The sequence below is a fragment of the Hoplias malabaricus genome, chromosome 4 (assembly GCF_029633855.1).
Source record: "Hoplias malabaricus isolate fHopMal1 chromosome 4, fHopMal1.hap1, whole genome shotgun sequence".
Taxonomy (NCBI): domain Eukaryota; kingdom Metazoa; phylum Chordata; class Actinopteri; order Characiformes; family Erythrinidae; genus Hoplias; species Hoplias malabaricus.
In genome coordinates, this window is record NC_089803.1 from 49,243,495 (window position 1) to 49,269,265 (window position 25,771).

At 40.1% G+C, this 25,771-nt stretch overlaps 1 protein-coding gene across 8 annotated transcripts in view; it reads left to right on the forward strand.

The window, feature by feature from the left end:
• The window catches only part of si:dkeyp-27e10.3 (UPF0606 protein KIAA1549), a 146,114-nt gene that overhangs the window by 93,865 nt on the left and 26,478 nt on the right, over positions 1-25,771 (forward strand). For 7 of the 8 annotated variants that reach the window (XM_066668541.1, XM_066668540.1, XM_066668539.1 and 4 more), the window contains 6 exons: positions 2,465-3,775; positions 5,092-5,180; positions 7,183-7,351; positions 9,610-9,740; positions 10,866-11,052; positions 14,360-14,419. In XM_066668541.1, coding sequence (XP_066524638.1) covers positions 2,465-3,775; positions 5,092-5,180; positions 7,183-7,351; positions 9,610-9,740; positions 10,866-11,052; positions 14,360-14,419 — 1,947 coding nt within the window. The remainder of the gene's footprint in view (positions 1-2,464; positions 3,776-5,091; positions 5,181-7,182; positions 7,352-9,609; positions 9,741-10,865; positions 11,053-14,359; positions 14,420-25,771) is intronic. The other variant, XM_066668546.1, reaches the window with a different exon arrangement.

Sequence of the window (25,771 nt, forward strand, 5' to 3'; positions counted from 1 at the left end):
TTAGCTCTGCTAGTAACTTTCCACTTTTAATTTGTGTTCGTAGTTTTTTTGTAGCCCAATACACATTAATTTTATGACTGATCAAAGCAGGTGAAACTTGTTTTGGCCAGAATAAGATACCACCGCTGAGATTAGTTGATAGCTAATATGTTAGCGTTATACTCTGACTTCTGAGGGCATCGCTTCTGAGGATTGGAGGAAACAGTGCGCTTCCTTGGGACGTTCTCCATCACTCCGGAGACAATCCAGCCAGGCCAGCGGTACTCTGTGAAGGGAATCCACTGACTGACGTCACACCGTCTAAGGACGCCGAAATTGGCTGACTCATCCTGGAGGCAATCTCCTCCCTAGCAAGCCCACCTTCCGTGACGCGGGGAGGGCAGGAAGCCAAGAACCAGAGTAGGGAGATTAAATCTGCTGGACCCATCGGCTTGGTTATAATCGCGACAAGAGTAAGCAAGTAAATTCCTCATTTTCAGAAGCTGATGCCTAATTAAGTCTCTTGATAAATGTATACACTAATTAAATCATTTAGCAACACATATTATTTACAAGTCATATAACCTAGCCAATTATTAAATTTGAACTGGTTTCACCTGCGTTGATTCCGTGAGATTTTGATGATTTTACTGTTTATCAACTTATTATCATTCCTCTTAATAAAGTATTTCCATTATTTGAAATAATACGGTGTGTGGAGTCTATTCCTAAGAGTCTGAAAATCCTGAAAACTCACCCCTAGCGTTGACAGTATTTCAATCTCTGATAAATTATTAATATTGTTGTCATCTAAATTAAATAATAATAATAATTATTATTATTATTATAAGTGATAATAACCATTAAACATAACTAACTCAAATACTGTTACTATGCTCAAATTGGTTTTATTTTATATTTATGTTTTATTTATTTATGATATTTAAATATTTTTCATTCTATATTAATGTCTGAATATATTTCATAACAAATTATTTCATGTGATTACATATTGTTTTAAAATGGAAATAATATTCTATGCAAGTATTTCTGGGTCAATATATCAATCACAAAAAATGGCTATGGTGACAGGCCTACATGGGGTTGTGGATCCCCAGGTCACTGAGCTTGGTGACCAGCTTGGTGGGCATAGTCAATGAATGCCAAGCTGGGGTAGGTGAACAGAATATGCCCACCAACCCCACCATAATGTGTTCGGATATTTCTTTGAATATCTTTCAAATGGAAAAAGCTGTTGTAGAAAATGAATGAATTAAAATTGGCATATTGGCTGTTAGCCCTTTTGCTACTTCACAACTAATAGCATGTAGCTACAGTTTAAGATTTATAAACAAATATTATTCACTTGTTTACATGCATTAAACTTCACCCAACCAATGACTCTCTGTTAATATTGTTTGTTTACTACATGTAATTGTGTAGGTTAATAATTTTGGATAAAATAATAGCAGTCTAACTGTGGTTAGCTCAGATAATTGCCATTATTCGATTATATGGGGGGTGTTCAATATGTTCTCAGAATATGTGTCAACTAAAACACACATAGGAATGCAAGAAATTCATTCATTTATTTAGTTAGTTAGTTTAATCACCCTTATTATCTATACATTTGTTAGATCTAGTAATTAGCTTTTCAATTGAAAAATTACATTTCATATTTACTCAAAACAGTATCATTGAAAACTATCATCAGAAATTCACTTTCCATGCAGACCAAATCTTGGCACAGGTCTGGGATGTAGGGTGGATGAATTTATTTGAATGCACAGTTACACACAGCTCAATGTTCAAATCTAAAATGTTCTTTCTAAAAAAGTTTTTCTATACCCCCAAAACATGTCATTTCCTAGTTATGATTAGTAGATTGTATTGATATGGATAAATTATCTGAATGCTCCTCAAATAATTGTGATTCAGCAATAATTTTATTATTATAAAATGTTATTATTTCATAGTAAAAACCAGAAATGATCTCTAGCTCCCTTTCATGTTTCTTGCTCAGTGTGTCACCACTAAAAAGCCCTGAACAAAGTGTCAATGATGTTTGTTTGTTTGATTAATAAATAAATTTAAGCTTTTTTAACCTTGGTAAGTATTACCTGTTTATGATTTCTGACAATCAGTTTTGGGATAAAAAGGTCATTTTATTCACTAGAGCTTTCATTGTTGCCATTGAGCTTTTCATTTATAAAGTTTCCTTCACTGTGCATTTTTACTTTTCTGCTATATATAGATGCACTGTTGATTGGCAGAATACAGTGATTGTTATAATATTATTTTTAAACATTTGAAAGAAAAATATGTATTAAATGAATGGTATCACACCAAGACTTTTAATAACTATGTTAGTGTTCGTAGGACTAAGTGCCTTGTTGGTCTGACTAACTGTACATACATATATTGAATAATGTTGGAACCTGTTTCATATATATGCCAAGCTCATCTTGGTTAATTTCTTCCTCAGTTGAACTCCCATTCAGTCTGTCCAAGCGGGACCTTGGTGAATTACCAATGAAGACACACTTTCCTACAGATTCATCGTTCTCACTGCACCGTTCTGAGAGTCCCAGGCACAGAGGTCGTTTGGTACAAGGTGCTAAGCATACTGCTCACCCTGGTCACAATAACAATGCATCCAGCATAGCACCCACCCCATCTCTTGGTTCTGATAACCTTGGAGATGGGGCACATGGCATTCACCTGTTGTTACGCCCACCAGACCTTCTGACACCTAGCCAGATGCCACCCTTTTATGGCCACAGTCCCCCAACACCAGCCCCTCCGACTCTGGTTGAACCTGAGGACCTGTATCCCACCCAATCTGCAGAGGTGGACTGGGGTTCTGGAGATTACTTGGAAACGCTAACATTTATGGGCTCTGAAGGGGAGGAATTATCTATGGTCACCAACTTCCCCACACACAGACATGACCAGTATGATGATGAGAGTTTCAGTACTGGAATCAGCTACAACACAGACTTTCCTTTGCGGCCTGTTCCAATGCTTTCATCTGGAGTCCTACTCCCCAGTGTGACTGAGGGGTACAGCACAAACCTTAGGACTGCCCATCCCACTGATCCACACCTCCCACATGCCCGTGATTCCAAGCAGAACAGCAACGATGATCTAGATTTTGATTGGGCAGAATTATACCCTGTTGAACCCACAGAGATGTTGCTTCCAGATATGAACAGTGTGGAATACTACAGTACCTTGCAGGCCAAAGAGAACACCAATGCTGCTGGGAATCACACGCACCCAGTACACCCACACATCAAATCTACAACTAACCATACTCATGATACAGGAACCACACTCACACCTATTCTCTTTTTGGGTGCAAACCTTGGAGATGTGTCAGAAGTAGAAAAGCATCAAAAAAGTGGATCCTCTCTTGACTCCTCTACATATCATCAAAAACCTTCTAGACCTATTTTTCCTACAATTAAAGCAACTGCTCCCCTGTCCTTGTCTGGCTCTACAGCAAGTAGTGCCTTGTCCAAACATACTTTCGCTGAGACCCCAACTGTCACCGCACAGGGTCCAGCTATTCAAGCTGTCACACTGAAATCCCCCTCTCCTCCAAAATTCTACATGACTACCAAACCTACAATTACCACCACCACTACTACTACTACTACTACTACTAGTTCAACAACCACAAGTACTATCTCTGCAAAGCCTCTGCCTCCTACTCTGAGAATCCCCCTTTCAATTGCACCCCGGCAATATGTGTGCAACATAACCAAGCCAGACATGTATTTAGTGAGAGTGGGTGAGTTTTTTTTTCTCTTAGACAAGCGCCTTTATATCCTTTTCAGGTATCACTTTTTCCCAAATATATTTAAAATTTCTTTTATTTATAGTCGTATTATGCATGAAAAAATCAATACGGCTGAAAAGTCAGAGGGCGGCACGGTGGCGCAGCAGGTAGTGTTGCAGTCACACAGCTCCAGGGGCCTGGAGGTTGTGGGTTCGATTCCCACTCTGGGTGAGGAGTTGGTGTGTTCTCCCCGTGTCCGCGTGGGTTTCCTCCGGGTGCTCCAGTTTCCTCCCACAGTCCAAAAACACACATTGGTAAGTGGATTGGCGACTCAAAAGTGTCCGTAGGTGTGAGTGTGTGAGTGAATGTGTGTGTATGTATGTGTGTGTCTGTGTTGCCCTGTGAAGGACTGGCGCCCCCTCCAGGGTGTATTCCCGCCTTGCGCCCAATGATTCCAGGTAGGCTCTAGACCCACCGCGACCCTGAACTGGATAAGCGGTTACAGATAATGGATGAATGAATGAAAAGTCAGAATCGTTTTCTATTACTAGACATATATTTATATATATTTTTTAATATTAAATTAGGAATCTGTAATCAGTGGTAAAATATTTTATTTAAAATGTACCCAACAACTATTCTTGCCAAAAGGTAAAACTATTTACATGAAATGGTTAGATCCAGCCTCCAAATAATACTTGTAGTTTAAAGTGAATGTGGACACCCAGTGGAGCAGCTTTGTAAAGAAATATCCAACTTCAAAATGAAATGAAAGGATTTTTAACAAAAAAACTTTGGGTGTAGTCTGAGTGATGCAAATTAAATCCATACATTCATATTTCATACATACAAGTCCAAACTTAACCCATAGTGAAATAGGTTACTTTTACTTCCCTAACGTTACTTACTTAATATCTTCACAAAGTGTTCAGATTATGTTCATAGTTTAGCTAATATTTAATTACTATAGGCAAACATTTTGAAACCAAAAATGGTTCTTCTATGACATTGCTCAAATAACCATTTGTAGCAACTTATATATTTAAGAATGTACATTATTGTCAATAAAGTTACAAAAATAGGTTTTAAAGCCTACTTGTGTTCTCTAATAGTACATAATATTCTGGTGTATATTTGTAAGCTTTATTTATGTGCTAACTGAAATAACTAATTTTCCTTTGTGGTAACACCACAGTGGCAGTTTACAGTTTGATTAGTTTCAACTATCTGCTTCAATAAAACAAACAATACATATCATATTTGATGTTATGTAATGGAACCTTGTTTATTCAAGGCTTATTCTGAGTGCTGACCTCTTACATCTGCAGGCATGCCCAGCGGGTCTTCTGTACCATTTGCTAAGGCTCATGTAAAAGAGATTCTGAGACGAGAGTTTAACCGCTCAGTGGAGCTACAGGTAAGTTAATTTAAATTCTATAGATATAAAAATATATAAATATAAAATCACAAACCTTAGATGTATGAATGGTGTCTAGTTACTAAGATATTCATTACATTTGGTAGAAACATAATTGACATCATTGCACATACTATGAACATTGGTATGAGGGACTGCACAACAGGAAGTAGGTGATTTTGGAATTAGTCTATTTTTCACTTTTTTGTTTACAAACTCTTTCAAAGTCCTCCTAGACAGTTAGTCAAATTCACAAGGTATGTATTGTTCAAATAAACATCAATAACACTATATAGCAATTTTTAATATATTATACAATTTTATATATTCATATAGAATTGTCTAGAACAGTGGTTCTCAAAATTTTAGACCAACTACCACCCATTAGCTAACCAAAACCTCCAAGTACCGCGTATGATTACTACCATAGAAATGTGGCCCCTGGTTCTTCCTCTGTTCCGGGGACATAAGGCAAAATCTTGCTTGAATTTTTGCTTGTTTTTCTTGATGTTTTTTTATTTTATTTTAAAAGTGCATGCTTAACACAAACCTATCTAAAATAATTACTAAAAATTATAGGGAGAATACAAATAACTATAGGCCTAAACTGAATGTTTTAAACACAATTATACATTAATGAGGAAATATAAAATGTATGGGCAATAAGCGTTTTGAAAGGAGTAATATAACAGGCTACAGGTGAAAATAGTGCACCACGTTTTCTTTCAGCCAAGTGTTTTCTTCTATTTTGTCTTCACATGTACAGAATTCTCGCTTAGTTTTTCTCCATTTTTGCTTCTGGATTTAGTCCTTCTAGGCTTCTGAGTATTTCTCAGGCTTGGTCTTGGCTTGTTTTTCTCATTTTTGCTTTGTATTTTTTTATATTAAAATCCAAATTGCTCACATCTGTATCTAGCCTTTGCTTATGTCCAGTACACAACTGAAAGTGGGCTTTATTTACATGGATTTCTCCAAAAATCTGGGGATCACTTTCACTCCTGGAATAAAATTGGGTGGAATGCTGTCTCTCACTTTCCCTATCCACCACCTCCCACTTCTCTTACAGACCTTATCAACTACGGCATATGAAAAGCACTTAGTATTTTTCTACAACACAAATTAATTTCATTGGGGCATAATAAACTGTGAAACATTATGTATGCATTGATCAATTTCATAAGAATTGCATATTTGTAGTGAATTGTTGATTGTTTCTAAGATAAAACTTGTGCACAAGCAGTTTTGTGTTTTATTTCAATGAATACATAACTAGTGTAGGACAAGTTCATGAGGATCGTTGCTGTTTTTTTATTAAGTATATGTGTTATATGTAAGCAGTTGAAATATAACAATTATAACCCTGGAACAAAAATTGTGTAATATGTAAATGATTTATTACAAAGGAATACTGTGCACTTCAAATGAGGATGTAATTGCAAACAAACACAATACCAAAATAGAAAGTAGATATACCCTGATGTTGCCTCCTTATAATGGCAAGAAACTCGTGAAACATGAAATGATTCTGACATTGCAAAAATGGTGTGTTCCAGGGGTTCCATAGTGCCTCCTAAGTTTTAAATGCTGAACGCCTGTGAGCACTGGAAATCTCTGCATTCATTCAAGTTTAGCAAATATATACATTTTTTTCGTCATTTCCCTTGAGAAAATTGATCTGCTCCAAATTGTGCATGCTTTACAATGACCCATTCATAATTATATAAATGTGATAATTATAAGTCAAAACTACTTTGCCCCCTATATAAGGACATGTTAAAAAATCATAACTAGCCCTTACATTGATTTGTTCTGCAGTTTGTGCCAGGTTCCTTCTTGTGCCTTTGTGCAGAGGCCCTTCATACCATTGTGCCAGCGTACCTTAGCCCATGTGTCCATTGTTCCTCTACTGCTCTTTCCTGTGACTGTTTGCACAGTGAATGATGAGGAATGACATTGTATCTCTCCTTGACCTGTGATACGTGACATTAGTCTGTTCTTTTAGGTTCTCAAAGCACCACCTAATTTTATCTTCCGGGCAGTGTCTGGACCACTGGTATACACAGCAGTTTCAATCATCAACGCACTACAGTCAGCGCGTAGCTCCTCCTCCACTATACTTGTAGTCACATCCATATTTGCAGTGCCTGACTACAAATTCCAAGTGCACTCAGGTGAGTAGCCAAAGCATTATTAATAGTATGTTTTTAAACTGCTTTATTTCCTTTATGTAAATAGCTTTGATAATCAGGGATGTGCATATGTGGTGTGCAGGCATGGTCAAAATTAACGATGCACAATGTGAATTACAATGTGAAGCATGTTTATGCACCATTATGTTTGGCATTTTTGGGCCACAGTAACATAAGCAGGCTCCCGATTAGTACGCTTATTATATAACTAGCTTATTTTTTCACTGGTTTTATAATTTCCATTCATCAGCATATCCAAGAAACAAGTAATTACAGACTGAGACTGAAGGTAAAAAAGGAGTATTCGCGAGAAAAATGGCTGCAGGAGGTAACATGGCTCCAAACAGATGATGACGGCACAGAAAAGTGGTGTAAATTATGCCGTGAAAATCCCAGTCTCATGGATAAAAGCAGCGCCTTTTATATGGGAACAAAAAAATTTCAGCCAAACAGCTTTTAAAAAACACAAGAAGCAGGCACAGCCATGATCAGAAATCCAGTTGCCCCCTGGACAGGTGGCAGGATAAACTGCATGAAGAACAGCGTCAAGCACTGTGTAATATTTTTCTGTTGGCCTTTCACAAAGCAAAGCATGCACCTCCCCCTGCATCATTCACTGCATTGCACAGTCAGTCAGTTCAGAACTGAATGAAAAACTGAAGGTGGCTGAATTCTGGGGCTTTTTGATGGATCAGAAGACGACATAAAACTGGAGCAGGAAATTGTGTACATTGTGTCTGTGTCTAACAATGGAGAGATTACCTCAGATTTCCTTGGATTAATTAATCTGGGCGTGAACTGAACAGCATAGGACATAGTGAATGGACTTATGCAGCTTATGTTCCATGCTTGTGGTTCAGGGGATGAGTGGAAGACAAAGCTGGTTTCCGTATGCACAGACGGAGCTGCAGTGAATGTTGGAGTTTATAATGGGGTCTTTCCCAAATTGCGTCAAATGGTTTCAATTGGGGATTCGTTTGTGCATATCCTGTGTACCGCCCACACACTCGAAAAATGTCAGCTGATCACATGGTTCCATACTGTGAGACATTTACACAGTCCAGTGTAAAGTGGTTAAGCTTCTAATTGTAGAAAAGGGGTACAAAAAGTACAGATAAACTGAAGAACATATGTGCTGAGAATGGCATTGCCTTTGTCAAACTTGGGAAATTTCACAATATTAGATGATAAGCATGGAGAAAAGAGACTATAAAAAAAAATATGGGGGCTATAACCTGCCATTCAAATTCAAGTGGCTACAAGTGATTAGCACAGAGCGTTTTCAGTGTTTTCTAGCCAACAGGTTTGACACTGGAAAGAATTTGCACTTCACATCCCTCAAGTTCCATCAAGAGAAACTTACTATTGGTGAATGCAAAGATGAGCTCATGGTAGCTATTAGACAGCTGACACTACTGCTGACAGTGAAGGCAAATACAGGAAAGAAGCTGTTTTAAATGCTGATGCTGGCGGAGCAAGACTGAGCGGTTTTGAGGTATTGAGAGGTTTAATTCAAGAGTTTGAAAGCAGATATGAATCACTCAAATCATGTGATCAATTTTTAGTATTTGATCCTTCAACTTGGCCTCAAGAAATGCAGCAGCTCTACAGTTTTGGCAACAAAACACTGAGTAACATGCTCCAGAAATATGAGGCCAGCTTGTCTGTTCACAGAGATTCCACTCTAAGAGAAAGGCTGTGTTTAAAGCAGTCAGGGAAGCATTTGGCAGCCTGCTCTGTGTATGACTTGGTCAACATAGTGAAGATGAGCAATCCAGATAGTTCCTCCAACAATCACAAAGTCATTCGGTTTGTCCCTTACAGTGACCTTGAGCAGTGCGGCATGTGAGAGGGGATTTTCACATCTCCATATGATAAAAAATAAGTACAGATCCTGCCTGTCAGACTTGTGACTCTCATCACTGATGCACATCCACATCTAGGATCACAACAGAGACATTTGACCCAAAGGCAGCTGTTGGTCTATGGATGCACACAACTCATTGTAGGCTCAAATAGCGAGAAAGAAGTCAGCCCTCATCATCATCCACCATGTTTGAAAGAGAGGAAAAGGGTGATGAAAGCAGTCAGGAGGGTAGTGATGATGAGAGCTTGTGGTATTTTCCTGCATTGTAAAAAGTGAGCACCAAGCAACATCTTCAGGTGCTCCTTTGAGAACTATACCAAAAATATTACATGAACCCCTGTTTATAATGCTTTTTGTTCTTTGTTTTATGTAGTGTTACAGTTTGTGCCAAGTCATGTGGATGTGCGGGTGTGCAGCTTTAGTGAACGTGTTGAGAGGGGGCTGCTCATGGCCTATGCAGAAGTGCGCAAGCGATCCCAAGAAAATGGAAATTTCACTGTACATGTGCGTATATAACTTTTCTTGGTAATTCTGTTGAGTACCGCTTATCTCATGTGCACTCAGTACACAATTTTGGGATATAATCCTAACTAGCAGAGTCTACATTTGAACATATTTAAGTACCATTTATTAGAGTTCATAAAGCAGTGGTTTCCCAGACAGAGATTAAGCTTAGTCCTGGACTACAATGCATTTTGAATGGTGATTTTCCATTGACACCGCGACCCTGAATTGGATAAGCGGTTACAGATAATGAATGAATGAATGATTTTCCATTGAAAGGAGGATATAGTCCAGGACTAAGCTTAATCCCTGTCTGAGATTCACATATATGTATAAAATGTATAATATAAAAAGTATATACATGTATTTCATTTTGGGATATAACACCAAAAGGTGAACTATGAATTACACTGAATATAGCAAAATGAAACTGTAAACATTGGAAATGGTTACAATTACACCAACCAATCAATTTTAAGCTGTTCTGTACACATGCATTGTGTGATCTCCATGTTTTTAACTATGGTTTTCGTTCTTTGCATTAGTAGAATATTAGAACAGTTAAGTTTTGTATCTTTTATATTATAAACGATATAGTTTTGTAACTTTGTTTTATATATAAATAAACTTAGTAGTTTAATTTCATGCTCCAAATAAATGTAATGAATTGTAACAATATATAAAATTAAAATTCACTTTTAAATGCATGACGATCTTTCTGTATTAATGTTATTATGCTAGCAAATAGCAAATTAACCCATCCGTTGCAGTGAACATACTCACACTTATGAACAGTGAACACACACACCTTGAGCAATGGGCAGCTGGGGTTTAGGTGTATTGCTCAAGGGCATTTCAGCCATTCCCACTGTTTCCACTGGTTCGATTCCCATGACCATCAGGAACATGCACACCCGAAGTGCCCTTGAGCAAGGCACCTAACACTTATAAAGCAAGTCTTAAAGCATGCCACATATTCAGTGATTCCGTAGTACTTAAGCGCACAATGGAATTAACGCTTTATCACCTGAATACATCATTTTGATAAAGATTGCTTTCTTTGTTCAGTTTTTTGACACATCTCATTAGTTAACCCATCATGATGTTGTACTTTGTGTGATTTAGATTTTGAACATCACTGTTAGCATGACAAAAGGGCAGAAGCAGCAGAAGACTCCAGTGGAAATCACATTTGCTGTCATGGATTCCCATGGCTACCTCAAGGGGTCAGATGTTAGCATGCATCTGAGGCAGCTTAACGTGGTGGAGTTCAGCTTCTATCTGGGTTTTCCCGCTCTACAGATTGCAGAGCGTGAGTTTGCACACATAAATGCATACAGCACATACAATTTCTCATGCAAACGGAATGATCTTTTACTCTTATCATGAGTAATTAAAATCAGAGTGCAAAGATTTGCACTACTTGTAATCAAATTTTCAAAGCCAACTAAGGATGGGTTGTATTCACTTTTTTCAAAACATCACACCATCTTAAAATACTAACACTCTGGTCCAGAGCAGAGTGTGGCTTGGCAGGTGTTGGCAGCATGGGTGTACGGGTGATGACAAACTTTAACGGCTAGGCTTAAGATAAGTGAGTTAACTGACTAAACACCACAGCACAGTCTGTGTTCCAGCTAACTAAAGCTTAAATCATGCAGGTTTAGAGGATAAAGCCTCATATATTTGAGCACAAAGATGATTGAAAAGTTTTCAGTGTTTTTTTTTTTTTTCTGTTTTTAGTTTTTCCTTCAACTGGATATTACCCAAACACATCACTAAATTTACAAATATGCTGGGTTATTGCCCTGCATTTCAATTCTGGTTTTAATTTGCTCTCACACTTCGCTTTGCTATTTACCCACTGGGAATACCTGACATCTTTTGGCCGTTCCATTTTTCGTTTGAACTGAAGTATGTTAAATGAGCCTGAGTGAATGAGCCAACACTGAATTCTACTTCAAAAGCAGAGCTTGCCCAGAATGCCATTTCCATAGCAACAGCAAAAAAAAAAACGTTGAACAAAGCAGTTTACAAGTGTAAGCTGAAACCAAACTATGAATCCATGCTCATAATGCATATAATGTCAAAAAAATGAAAAACATTATTACAAAATATATATATTACAACATGTTTATGTTATGTGTTGTGTTATTACCCCATAGTTTTGTGCCATTAAAATAAAATGTAGCAGTTTAACAATTTCAGCTTGGACAAGGAGGCCATCATGTTGGGCGACATTGCATATAATATAGTGGCATTAGCTATAATTAATTATTATTTATTAATTACTATGCTTATTGTTGCTGAAGGTTTCTTGGCTCTGAAATTGAATCTGACCAGAAAGTAAGAATTCTGAACAAGAAAGGTGTACACACAAATAAATAACCATGGAGTTATTTAATGAACACAACTGGTTTATTAAATGTAATATCAGATTTTGAGTATTGATTATACATTTATATAATGAAATGGACTACAGCAATATATGAAAAAGGAGGGACATTAATACATGAGAGAATTATTTTATGATAACTACCCTAAATTCTAAAAGGGAGCTATAATCTATCCAAGAAATACACTCAACACCAACCTCTGAGGCATGAATGGTGAGCAGCGGAGTTCCCAGAAGCACAGAGCTTTCAGTAACTTCTCGTAGACATGGGCCTTGTTGCAACGCAGCATCCGCCATCCACCATTCCTCTTCTTCGTCTGGGCTTTGCTGAGAGACACACAGCCTTAGCAGGTGACCATTCTCAGGGAGAACTGGGTGATCTCCATTGCAGGATCTGATGCATGCACTTCTGTCCTGGACCGCAGACTGGGCCTGAATCCAAAACTTTCATGGTTCAGAGGTCTGAGGTCTCTTTCATGCTCAGGGCATGGCGTTGAGTGTTGCTGGATTAAACTACAGTTTTCTAATTTGTTAATATAAACATAGAAATAAAACTATGACTGGAATTTCTATTGCCTTGAGGCAATGGCTCTAATTTCTGCAGTTCTCTTGATGCTTTATTTTCCCATTTCTCCTTTCTCTCATTTCTGTTCTGTTCTTCACAACACAGCATTGCTTGAAAGACTCTTCATTGCTTTTAATTGCTGTACTGTTCTGCTCCTTTGTGCTCCTCTCTTTTCTCTTCCTTCTAAGCATTACATTCTTTTCCTATTCTTGGTTCTTTCTTGGTTCCTTTGTGCTCCCATCTCTTTTCTCTTCCTTTGTTCTAATTCTAAGTGGAAGTTTTCAGAGGTCTTCCCAGATTATAACCTCCCTGAAGTAGTGACATCTCACATAATTTATGACATTTGACAAGACAAAGAACAGCAGAATGAATCTTGGAATCTTTCGGGTGAATGAACATCCAAAGTCTCTGAATCATGCTTTTGCAATTATTCAATCAAACAATATTCCCCTATACCATCTTCTTACACAAGTTTCTCACAAGCTGATTATATTTGAGAGAGATTAATTAAGATGTTAGCATAAAGTAATATAATTCAGACAAAACTATGTTTTACACAATTCTTAACCAAATGGCACATGGCACACACATAATATCTAGATATAACAGATAGCTGCTATGTAAAGATGCTGGTGATTCATGATTAAAAGGTCATTTTAAACACATAATTATAATTCCATTTTTGATTGTTCAACCGGAATTATTTTTACAACATTGGAACTTGTGAAACATAGAGATCGAATCAGTTCATCCATGGGAATTAAGGAACGTTTGATTCTGTAGTTTATAACAATCTTTGATTTTGCAAAGGAAATAGGGAATAAAAGTTGATCATTGACTGTTTTTCTCTCTCTCTCTGCATTTCATTGGTGCAGCAAATCCTGTCATAAATCAGCATGAAGTGTTGTTTTTATGATTCCTCTCTCCACACTAGAAGGGTTATCTGAAAAATCCAATGTGGGCTTGGGTGAGAAAAGAGTGACCAGAAATGTCCCTAATATTGATCAGATTAAATTTCTGAAATTAATTAATTTAAAAATTTCTTATGAGAGAAATTAAAGCCCATTCATCATACTTCACTACATATGTGTTGAAGCATACTTTATGTTCAGTTCTTGTTATCGCTCATTATCTTCAGGCATTTCAGCATGATGCATATTTTTCTTTGATGCTGAAGCGGAGTGTGGACTGACCTAAAAACCCACTCTGCATGGCCTCCTTCTCCCCTTGTATTGTCAGTAGCCACATGTGTGATATAGGTGTTATGCACATCTGAATGGTCAGTGGAATGGATGTGAGCAAGTGAAAATCGGAATTGAAATGCAGCTTTGACTTTTTTTTTTAATCACCATTCGTTCTCAGAGCACGACAACAAGAGTCACCCCCCCCCTTCCCAACAGAATAGAAATTTTAAATTCTCACATTGTTTCACTCAGCACAGACATGGTGATATATTTTGACCCATTAAAATTCTAGAACGCCTCTTCTCCTCATTTTCAAGAATAGCAACATGAACATATTGACATCTCCAGCCTGGTCAATTTTGAGAGCAATGTTTGAGAGCTCTGAGTAAATAGTGCTCTCACATTTTAAAATACATGATCTTGAATTTTGGCATCAAAATTACACCTTAAACCTAATTTTTTGCTCTTGTAATAGCTTTCCATTACCCGGAATTGAATATGTCACATCTACTACGGTCCTCCTGGGTGAAGACAGGTATGTCAGAGTGATGTTTATTTTTAATACAAGTAATTCAAGTTTTATACCAGTTTTAATACATGTAATATTTTAACAACTTTAAAAACCACTTAGCATAGAAATTTGTTCAAACTTTTATTTGTGTACAAACCAGATTTAAAAAATGTTGGGAAATTAAACTAATTGTGAATAAAAACTAAATGCAATGATGTGGAGATGGCAAATGTCAATATTTTATTCGTAATAGAACATAGATGACAGATCAAAAGTTTAATCTGAGTAAATGTAACATTTTAAAGGAAAAATATGTTGATTCAAAATTTCACAGTGTCAACAAATCCCAAATAAGTTAGGACAAGTAGCAATAAGTGGCTGGAAAAAGGAAATTGAGCATATAACGAACAGCTGGAAGACCAATTAACACTAATTAGGTCAATTGACAACATGATTGGGTATAAAAAGAGCTTCTCAGAGTGTCAGTGTCTCTCTGAAGCCAAGATGGTAAGAGGATCGCCAATTCCACCACTGTTTCGCAGAAAGATAGTGCAGCAATACCAGAATGGTGTTACCCAGCGTAAAATAGCAAAGACTTTTAAGTTGTAATCATCAACCGTGCATAACATCATCAGAAGATTCAAAGAATCTGGAACAATTGCTATGCATAAGGGTCAAGGCTGTAAAACTCTACTGGATGCTCGTGATCTAAGGCCCTTAAACGTCACTGCACCTCAAACAGGAATGCCACTGTCAAGGAAATAAAAGAATGGGCTCAGGAATACTTCCAGAAAGCATTGTCAGTGAACACAATCCACCGTGCCATCCGCCATTGGCAGCAGAAACTCTACAGTGCAAAGAGGAAGCCATTTCTAAGCAAGCTCCACAAGCTCAGACGTTTGCACTGGGCCAGGGGTCTTTTAAAATGGAGTGTGGCAAAATGGAAGACTGTTCTGTGGTCAGTTGAGTCACGATTTGAAGTTCTTTATGGAACACTGGGACACCATGTCATCCGAACCAGAGAGGACAAGGATAACCCAAGTTGTTATCAACACTTCGTTCAGAACCCTGCATCACTGATGGTATGGGGTTGCATGAGTGCTTGTGGCATGGGCAGCTTGCATGTCTGGAAAGGCACCATTAATGCAGAGAACTATGTTCAGGTTCTAGAACAACATATGCTCCCATATAGACGTCACCTCTTTCAGGGAAGACCCTGCATTATCAACAAGATAATGCCAGACCACATTCTGCAGCAATCACAACATCATGCCTACATAGGAGAAGGATCCAATTACTGAAATGGCCAGCCTGCAGTCAGGTCTTTCACCTATAGAGAACATTTGGCGCATCATAAATAGGAAGTTGCGACAAAGAAGGCCCAAGACGATTGAACAGTTAGAGGCCTGTATTAGACATGAATGGGAGAGCATTCCTATTTCTTTTGAGAAACTGGTCTCCTCTGTCCCCAGACGTCTGTTGAGTGTTGTAAGAAGAAGGGGGGATGCCACACAGTGGTAAAAAATGGCCTTGTCCCAACTTTTTTGGGATTTGTTGACACTATGAAATTTTGAATCAACATATTTTTCCTTTAAAATGTTACATTTACTCAGATTAAACTTTTGATCTGTCATCTATGTTATATTACGAATAAAATATTGACATTTGCCATCTCCACATCATTGCATTCAGTTTTTATTCACAATTTGTTTAGTGTCCCAACTTTTTTGGAATCCGGTTTGTAGTTCTTGTTAATGACAGTGGCTATGACTTTTCTGTTTTCTAAACTTTCTACAAAAAAAAAAAAAAATCCTTTCCCAAACATTCCTATACACTTACAATGTGCCAGTGGGACATGTGCACCTAGCTCTATGTAATGTCTTGAAGCTTTCCATAGTTTTAACATCTATTCCATCCACCATTAACAGTTGATGGGACTCGTTCAGATTAAAATATGTCAAGAATTTACCTTTATGCAACTATATCCAATTAGGGTGGAAAAAAATAAGTTTGATATGCTGCAACTGCTCTGAAATGGAGTCGGAGCGTGTCACACACTACACAACTTTCCCACCCACTGATAATTGCGACTGCAAAAATAAAGCTAACTAGCACAGACTCAGCTTGACTGGAAATTGGGGTTCAACTCAGGCTAAAATTTGTGTAAAAAACATTAGACCTTAATACAACAACTTTGTTATCATATGGCCTAAATAAAAAAATTATTTTTGTATTTATTATTAACAAAAGGCTAGTTTTCTTTGACACTTGTCTGTCACACAGTTATGAGGGCTGGGCAAAGCTCTGTGCCTTTGATATTGTGGTTTTTCTTCCAACATTACAGTACAGTAGATTGGGTTCTCAGCTTCATCTATAGCATTGTTGTGAAAAAACATGCATTTTTAAGCTATGAAGAGATTGTTACGCTTATGGGTCATTCCAGTCCATTCCATGGTAGTGAATGGAGAACTACTCTTGGATAGTCTTGTCATGTCGTAGTTCTATGGCTTATTTCATGTGGCACGCTATGGATGGTAAAAATTGGGGCCTGAAGTAGACAGTATGTTACATGCTGATCCTGGAGACAGGAGTTCTGCAGAAGAGTTAGTGACAAAACTTTTGATATCTCGTATGACTTGCAGTTATTGATCTAAGTTTCAAGTCTAAGAACTCAGTATATAGAGATTCTTGCCTGCTGATTTGTCTTTAATTTTTCCTAAGTGTGTGAATCTGTAAATATGTTAATAAGTTAAATTGCCTGGGTGTGCTGCCCAGCTTTTTCCAGTACTATAGTGTTTGCCCCACTCTACCCATAATATGCACTCCATACTACTGCACACAACTGTAGCTATCTATGTATCTAACTTAACACCTTATACTCATTTCTGCCTTAATATTGCTACATTAAATAAACTGACACACAGTTGTTTAAATGCACTGCTCTTACATCACTTATTTTTTGCTGTTATAAGTGTGCATTTTGGCTGTATACATGTGAGCCTGTGTATGTTTGTCTGCTTGAGAGACCTGTATTACAAATCCCAGTTTAGAAATCCCAATTTAGAAATCCCAGTCTGTATGAAATATACACAAGTGTTTACTTGCTGTAGGTTGTATGTGCATAATTATTTTCATACTCCCCTACACTAGTTTTTATTGAACAATGGATAACAAAACAGAAATAGACAGACTTGGATGACTTGACAGGATACCTGGACAAAAGTAGACCTAGACTTGAACAGAGAGACCATACAGGGAGCGCTAAACAGAGACCTGGACAGGGAGAGCTAAACACAGGACTAGACATGGGTAGACAGATACAAAGAGAGCTAGACTGAATAAAGACACAAACAAACTCGAGACAAGGGAAGTGATAGAAGCAAGGCAAGGGAACGAGTGACAGACAAGACAAAGTGAAGCGAGAACGAAACATTCTGCTGCCTCAACACAGAGGCCCTCACACAGAGACCCACTGGCTTTGAAGCACCTGCTGCCAGTGCAGTGTATATCTCCACATATCCCCAGTGTCCCCCACCGACCAGAGAGTACTTAATATAGCTCTTTATTTGTATTAATCTACTGTTTGAATAATGAGTAGCTTTTTAGTGAAGTTATGCTGATAACATAATTTTGGGAGTAGGACCACGCCCAAACTCCTCCTCTCAGCCCTATATATACCCTGCAAATTCACGTCATTCCTGCAACAGACAAACTCGCCTCATTCAGTTCAGGAGACGGATCTCGACTCGACTGCTTCACGACGTCAGCTCGCTCCTCCGCGCTGAGTCATTTCTGCTGATCCCCATATCCGGAGCCGTGTTCGGCCTTTATCAAGCCCACTGAGCCTCCTGTTTTAAACTCGCTCCTGCTAAACAGCTATGGGACTGCCCGGTATCTGAAGTAACGTACGGCCGTTGTCACGCCTGCAACCGCTTCAACTGTTTTGTGCTCTGCTGTCTTACCCGCTCCGGATCGGTGCTCTGTTCTCCTGCTTCTCCTCCCGCCGCATTCGGCCTTCCGAGTGACCCCCCGCATATCCCTCCGACGCTGGCGAAAGGCTTCGAGCCTCCCCTTAACTTTATCTTCGGCTACACTGCCACGGGACTGCCTCGCGTTTTGGGGAACGCGAATCTACCGTCGTCACGGCTGCGGCTCCACATCTACGAGCTCTACAGCGCCTTGAGACTCCCATTTCCTCCTCTCCGGCAGAACAGCCTCGGCGTTCCAGCAACGTGCTCCGAAACAATGGCGTCGCTCACTCAGCTAAAGAGAGAGAAACCCGTCTGCCGGTGTAAGGATCCCCCGCGCAGCAATGCGATGACATCACAACCGTCTATCTCCGACGCCCCCTGCTGGAGTATCCTTTGTCTTCCCGTTACCCTTTCTGGTCGTGTCTAAGCTGGAGACATTAGCCTCAATGTCTTATAGTCTTTGCTGTCTCACAGGTCGGTGCCTTAGAGCGCTGTTTTGATAATAATATAATTATCTGAGCTGAATTGGATAATGGCTTAGAATCTGCATTATTTATGCACATCTCCCATGCAGTAGTTTACCTACACTGCTTGCCAAACTGGTCCTATCTGAAATGTTGGAAGGAAAAAAAAAAAAAAAAAAAAAACAGGCACCATTCCAAACCGGCTCCTCTTTCCACCTGAACACTACCTTGATTGACAGCATCGCACCCATTTAGACAGCCCTCCGAGTTCATTTCGTTCTCTCTTATCCTCTCTACACATCATCCCACCCCTCCCTTTATCATCCCACCCCTCCCCCTTTTTTCTCTCTTTACGTCTGTCTCTACGCATCATCCCACCCCTCCCCCTTTTTTCTTTCTTTACGTCTGTCTCTACGCATCATCCCTCCCCTCCCTTCATCATCCCACCCCTCCCCCTTTTTTTTCTCTTTACGTCTGTCTCTACGCATCATCCCACCCCTCCCTTTATCATCCCACCCCTCCCCCTTTTTTCTTTCTCTACATCTGTCTCTACGCATCATCCCTCCCCTCCTTTCATCATCCCACCTCTTCCCCTGTTGCAGCCGCAGCTGCATGCCTCAGACCTTCTAGCTCGCACCCCTCGATAGGTGCTGCGGCGGGCCCGTCACCTGTCCAGGGCTCTGACCACTCGACGCAGTCTACTCTACGCATCACCCCCCCCCCCCCCCCTTCATCTCCCCATTTTTTCCTCATTGCAGCTGCTGCTGTATGCCTCAGACCTTCTAGCCCACACCCCTCTATAGGTGCTGCGGCGGGCCTGTCTCCTGTCCAGCGCTCTGGGCACTCGACGCGGTCTACTCTTCGTAGGTCTACTCTACGCATCATCCCACCCTCCCTTCATCTTCCCACTTTTTCCCATTGCAGCCGCAGCTGTAAGCCTCAGACCTTCTAGCCCACACCCCTCTATAGGTGCTGCGGCGGGCCTGTCTCCTGTCCAGCGCTCTGGGCACTCGACGCGGTCTACTCTCCGTAGGTCTACTCTACGCATCATCCCACCGCTTTTTCCTCATTGCAGCCGCTGCTGTATGCCTCAGACCTTCTAGCCCACGCCCCTCTATAGGTGCTGCGGCGGGCCTATCTCCTGTCCAGCGCTCTGGGCACTCGACGCGGTCTACTCTTCGTATGTCTACTCTACGCATCATCCCACCCCTCCCTTCATCTTCCCTCTTTTTCCCCATTGCAGCCGCAGCTGTAAGCCTCAGACCTTCTAGCCCACACCCCTCTATAGGTGCTGCGGCGGGCCTGTCTCCTGTCCAGCGCTCTGGGCACTCGACGCGTTCTTCTCGCTGCATGGCTTCCGCATTGCTGATTCAATTTCTTTCCATCCTCTTCCCCTGCTGCTGCTCTATGCCTCATACTTTCCAGCTCACACCCCCTCTATAGGTTGCTGTTGCAGGCCTGCCTCCTGCCTGGCGTTCTGGGCATTCTATGCAGTTTCCTTGTTGCACAGCTTCCTCACCCTAGATTCGCTCTCATCCGATCGTCTCATTCTCTCAGCCTCTACATCAGCAGCTTGCATACTTCATGGACGCTCATCCCAACCTCTTTCATTTGCGGCCACGCCATACCCCGCCTCTAACATTACAATTCTCATTTTTCTATTTAGGTGCTGCTGCAGACCCTCATCCTGACTCCTCTGCTGATGTGCTTCTCCCAACCTCCGGCTCCCAGTTTATACTCTCTTTTCAGATGCTGCCGTGGACTATCGTACCAGACCCTCCTCTGTGCTGCCTTGCTGCTCACACTCTACAGCTTCTAATTCCTGCTCTGTTTTCAGGCGCTTCGGTGGACCTTCATCCCCCACTTCTTACGGCTGCACTACTCAGAGTCCCTGACTTTCCAGCTCATCATCTTCCCGGGCGCCGTTACAGGCCATGTCCTAATCCTCCGCTTTGCATCTGTCCCGCACCCCGCCTCTTCCTTTACAGCACACCCACTCTCCTGATGTGGACCTTCATCCTAATCCCCTTCCCCTCGTGGTTTCGCTGCATCCTGCCTCTTCCTTTACAGCCCTCCTCTCTCATGCCACAGACCTTCGTCCCAACCCCATTGCTTTGCGGCCGCACCATTCCAGCCTATGCTCTCTCCCTAGGTTACCTTGGACCGACACTTGATGCCACCTAGGGCACCTGTTATTTCAACACCCTCTAGGCATCTTCGTTATCTTGTAGTCAACTTTCTACTTTGCCACCTTGCTTGAGCACCTCGGCACTTTTTGGATTTCCTCTTCCAGAGTTTTCTCCCGTGCGACAAAATGCCTTCCTTTCTATCTCGCTTTCCTGCGGTGCTGACCTTTTTGGGCTTCTTAACTGGCCTCATCTGTCATCCCTCTAGATCACCATTCCATTCTCTATTCTCTCTATGCCATTGGAAAGGCACCACCAGGGGGCACACTTGCCAACGAAGAATATCTCGCTTTATTAACACTGCCCCTCTGTAGTACTTGACTTCAAGGCTGCTACTAATCCACTTTTCACCCATTATTGCCAGCCTCAGACCCCTCACTATTACCCAATCACCATCAATTACACTGAAGTAGAAATTGGACTTAGCAACACTATGTCCAGTGCATGGCGGCCTAGATAAACGTCACTATTATTGTTACTCCGTAGCAAAATGACATTTAGCTGGTGATACGTTAAAAATTCTATTATTAGTTGATCAATTTGATTTCTGCCAATGCGATGATCTTGTCCATCTTAGGACCAACTCCGACTTTATATCACTTCTCGCAATCATCACCTCTTTACCACTGCGGCATCTGAATACTCGAATTACCAGTCACACTAGAATTTCCGTTATCATAATCAACAAAGGACATTCAACTTACTCATGCTATTTTCTCTACCGTCTCACATGACACTCAGTCATACACCAGTTAATTAAAGGTAGTTCATTCAAAGACTCACTAACCCCTTCATTTCACCTAAACACAATCAGGACACCAATCAAACCCTTGACCAGAGTACCTGAACCTATCCATTCTGTAGCACTTAATGACCAGCATTCCTGTAAATTTTTGGGGGTCCGGCTTCATACGCATTCATAAGCTGCCCTAAACTCTTCCCCAAAAGACTTCTGAGTTTGCCTCCCCGTTTCAGCCTCTGAGGGCGTGGTCCGTACTAGCAAAGTGAAGTTATGCTGATAACATAATTTTGGGAGTAGGACCACGCCCAAACTCCTCCTCTCAGCCCTATATATACCCTGCAAATTCACGTCATTCCTGCAACAGACAAACTCGCCTCATTCAGTTCAGGAGACGGATCTCGACTCGACTGCTTCACGACGTCAGCTCACTCCTCCGCGCTGAGTCATTTCTGCTGATCCCCATATCCGGAGCCGTGTTCGGCCTTTATCAAGCCCACTGAGCCTCCTGTTTTAAACTCGCTCCCACCTCCACCCCATCTCCACCCTTTTCTCATATTACTTTATCCAACGGGGGGGTCCGGCTTCATACGCATTCATAAGCCGCCCTAAACTCTTCCCCAAAAGACTTCTGAGTTTGCCTCCCCGTTTCAGCCTCTGAGGGCGTGGTCCGTACTAGCAAATCACTTTTATAGACCTTGAATGATCCTTATTGCATCCAATCCCTTCTACCCATTCCCTACCTACAAAAAAGGCCTGTAAATCAGGCTTACATGCTGACCCAACTCCTCATCCTAGAGGTGGAGAATAGGACATAGATGTATTCTGTCTAGCAGAAAAATTGTGGTGTAGTAAGTGGTGAATCAATTTATAAATCTGTATCTGTTTAAAAGACACATTGAAATTCCTTCAGTTTACTGAATATAAAATAATATTCAAATCTTGAACTACTACATTAAAGTTATTATATCCCCAACATATAATTAAACATATAATGTCTTTATTGTTTCAAGTGGGGCAAAGTGAGAAAGAATATTCAAACACCACATTGGCTTTGCTTTTTCTTCATGAACTGCATAATAAGTGTCAAAATGAAACATGTATTCAGCTTTTCATTTTCTACTGCTCTATGCCATAGAAAAGACAAAATGAAAATTAAAAATGGATATATAAATGTTAAAATGATAATGTAATATTCTGGTTTCAGCCAATGATAAATGAAAGTGAAAACAAAAAGCGCAACTTTTGTTTTCCACTTGCCACTTTAATTTTTCACTTTCATTTTAAGGCTTAACAACTTCCAAATATATGTTGATTATCAGTGGGCAGGGCTGCCCTCACAGCTTCTCATGTGTTTTCTCAGCATTAAAGGAATACAATGTAAGAATTGGCTTTTTTGTCTCCTGAGCACCCTCTACCTACTAAACGAGGAAATTATTGACCTGAAGAAAAGACATAGACAAGCTGAAAGAAAGTGGAAACAGTCTGAACTGTATGTTCATTATCTGTATTTAAAAGATGTTAGCTGTTAGGGATGCAAGAGGGGCATATATTTAAAATTTGATTGATGCTAACAGAAATAATCCTAGATTTTTGTTTGCCACCCCTTTATTTCTTACTTTATCTGCTGCCACTGCTGGGCTCTATCCTGAGAAAACATGGCATTGCATTCCATTGTTACGCTGACGACAGCCAGATATATGTCCCTTTAAAGAAGAAATATGCTTTCTCGATTAAACCACTTTTGTTATGTCTCAATGACATTAAAGACCGGATGGCTTTAAATTTTTTACATTTTTCTGAAAAGAAAACAGCAGTGATGGTGTTTGTTCCCAGTGGTCCCTGTGAAGCCCCTCTGTGGGCCCCTTGACACTGTATGTGAAGCCAACGATCTTAAACTTGAGTTTTAAGATGAACAGTGATTCTAAATTGGACGCCAAATTGGCACAGTAGTTAAGTCCAGCTTCTCCACCTGAGGCAGCTGGCAAAGGTAAAGACAATTCTTGCTCATGAGCCCTTTAAACAGTAATTCATGCCTTCATCACATCCCAGCTGGGTTACTGCAATGCACTCTATTTTGGAGTCACCAGTCCTCCCTCAAACGTCTCCAATTAGAACAAAATGCTGCAGCCCGACTTTTAACGGAATCATGTAAGAGGGAGCGTATTACTCCCATTCTGGCCTCTCTCCACTGGTTGCCTGTGCATTTTAGAGTACATTTTAAGATTCTCTTATTTGTTTTTAAATCTTTAAATGGACTCGCCCCACCTTACCTCACTGAGCTGCTACATCCCCACGTCTCTGCTCAGTGTCTCAGGTCAGCTGATCAGCTGCTCCTGGAGATGCCAAGGTTGAAATGTAAGCTCAGAGGGGATAGACGCTTTTCAATTGCTGCATAGAACTTGTGGAATAACTTAACATTATATACTAGGCAGGCTTCCTCACAATCGATTTTTAAAACTTAAATCTTTTTAAAACTTTTAAATCTTAAAACCCATTAGTTTTGCTTTTTTGAGTTATTTATTTCTCTTTATTGCTTTTTTTATAACCATCTTTGTACAGCAATTTGTTTCAGCTGTTGTTGTTTTTTAAGGTGCTCTAGAAAATACAGTTTAGTTGAGTTGTCTTGTAAATGCCGTTCCCTCCGATGTTCCAGCCTCCAACATTGGTACTGACAAATTTCTAACTTTTTTGCAAGCAAAGTCACAGATCTAAGAGCTAGCATTACTCTACCTGCTTCTGCCTCAGCTATGCTCCTCACCCCTTATAATTTAGCTTATCTTACTCAGTTTCAGCTAATTTCCCTTGAGTAATTGGTTTTTATTGTGCAGGACTTGCATCCATCCTCCTGCCCTTTTTAATGTAGTACCATCAAACATTTTTGCCGTCTGTTGCCCCTTGTCTGTTACAGATTGTAAATGCATCGCTCATCTCAGGTTGTGTTCCTGATTTTTTTTCAAAAAGGCTTGTGTTGAGCCACTTCTGAAGAAAGCCAATTTGGACCCATCAAACTGTAATAATTTTAGCCCTATTGCCAAACATCCTTTTATTTCCATGATTGTGGAGAAAGCTGTCTCAGCTCAGCTGGCACAAAAATAGCTGGTTTGAAAAAATTTCAGTCTGGGTTTCTTGCAAAACATAGCACTGAGACAGCCCTCCGAACAGTTTTAAATGACCTCTTAATGCATGCTGACGCTGGTGAAATTTCTGTTTTAATCCTCTTAGATATTAGCACGACCTTTAATTAGCACAACCATGTCATTTTATTAGAAAAGCTTCAGAAATAGGTGGGTTTTTCTGGGACTGTACTTAAATGGTTTTACTCTTACTTATCTAATAGGTCGTTTGTGGTGTCGGTGGGAGATGGGGTGTCTACCCCAGCATTTCTTACCAGTGGGGTGCCACAAGGCTCTATCTTGGGTCCTCTTTTATTTTCCTTGTATATGCTCCCTTTAGGCAATCTTAATATTTTGTTTCATTTTTATGCTGACGAGACCGAGATTTATCTTGCTGTAAATTACAATGACATTGGTAAACTGGTTAATCTTACCACTTGTGTGATGTCGATTCAAATATGGATGTCACAAAACTTTCTCAGGATTAACGACTACAAGACAGAAGTCCTAATTGTGGGTTCAGTCAGTTCTTTGTTGTGCAAGGACGAAGGGTAGGCATTTTGTGAAAATTTTGGGTGTGACCTTTGATACTCACCTTAACTTTACACTTCACATTAGGAAGCTTCTTAAATCATGCTTTCTTCACCTTAGAAATATCACTAAGGGTAGAAATGTTCTTCCCTTTTTGGACACTGAGAAACTCATATTTTATACTTATTTCCTCCTGGTTGGACAATTGTAATGCCCTGTTCACCTGTTTGAGTCAGAGGGACTTGTCTTCAGTGGCTGCCTATGAGTTTTAGAATTGATTTTAAAATATTAGTGCTGACTAGGCTCTACATAATCAGAATCAGAATCTAATTTATTTGGCCAAGTATTTTACACACACAGCTGCTCCAA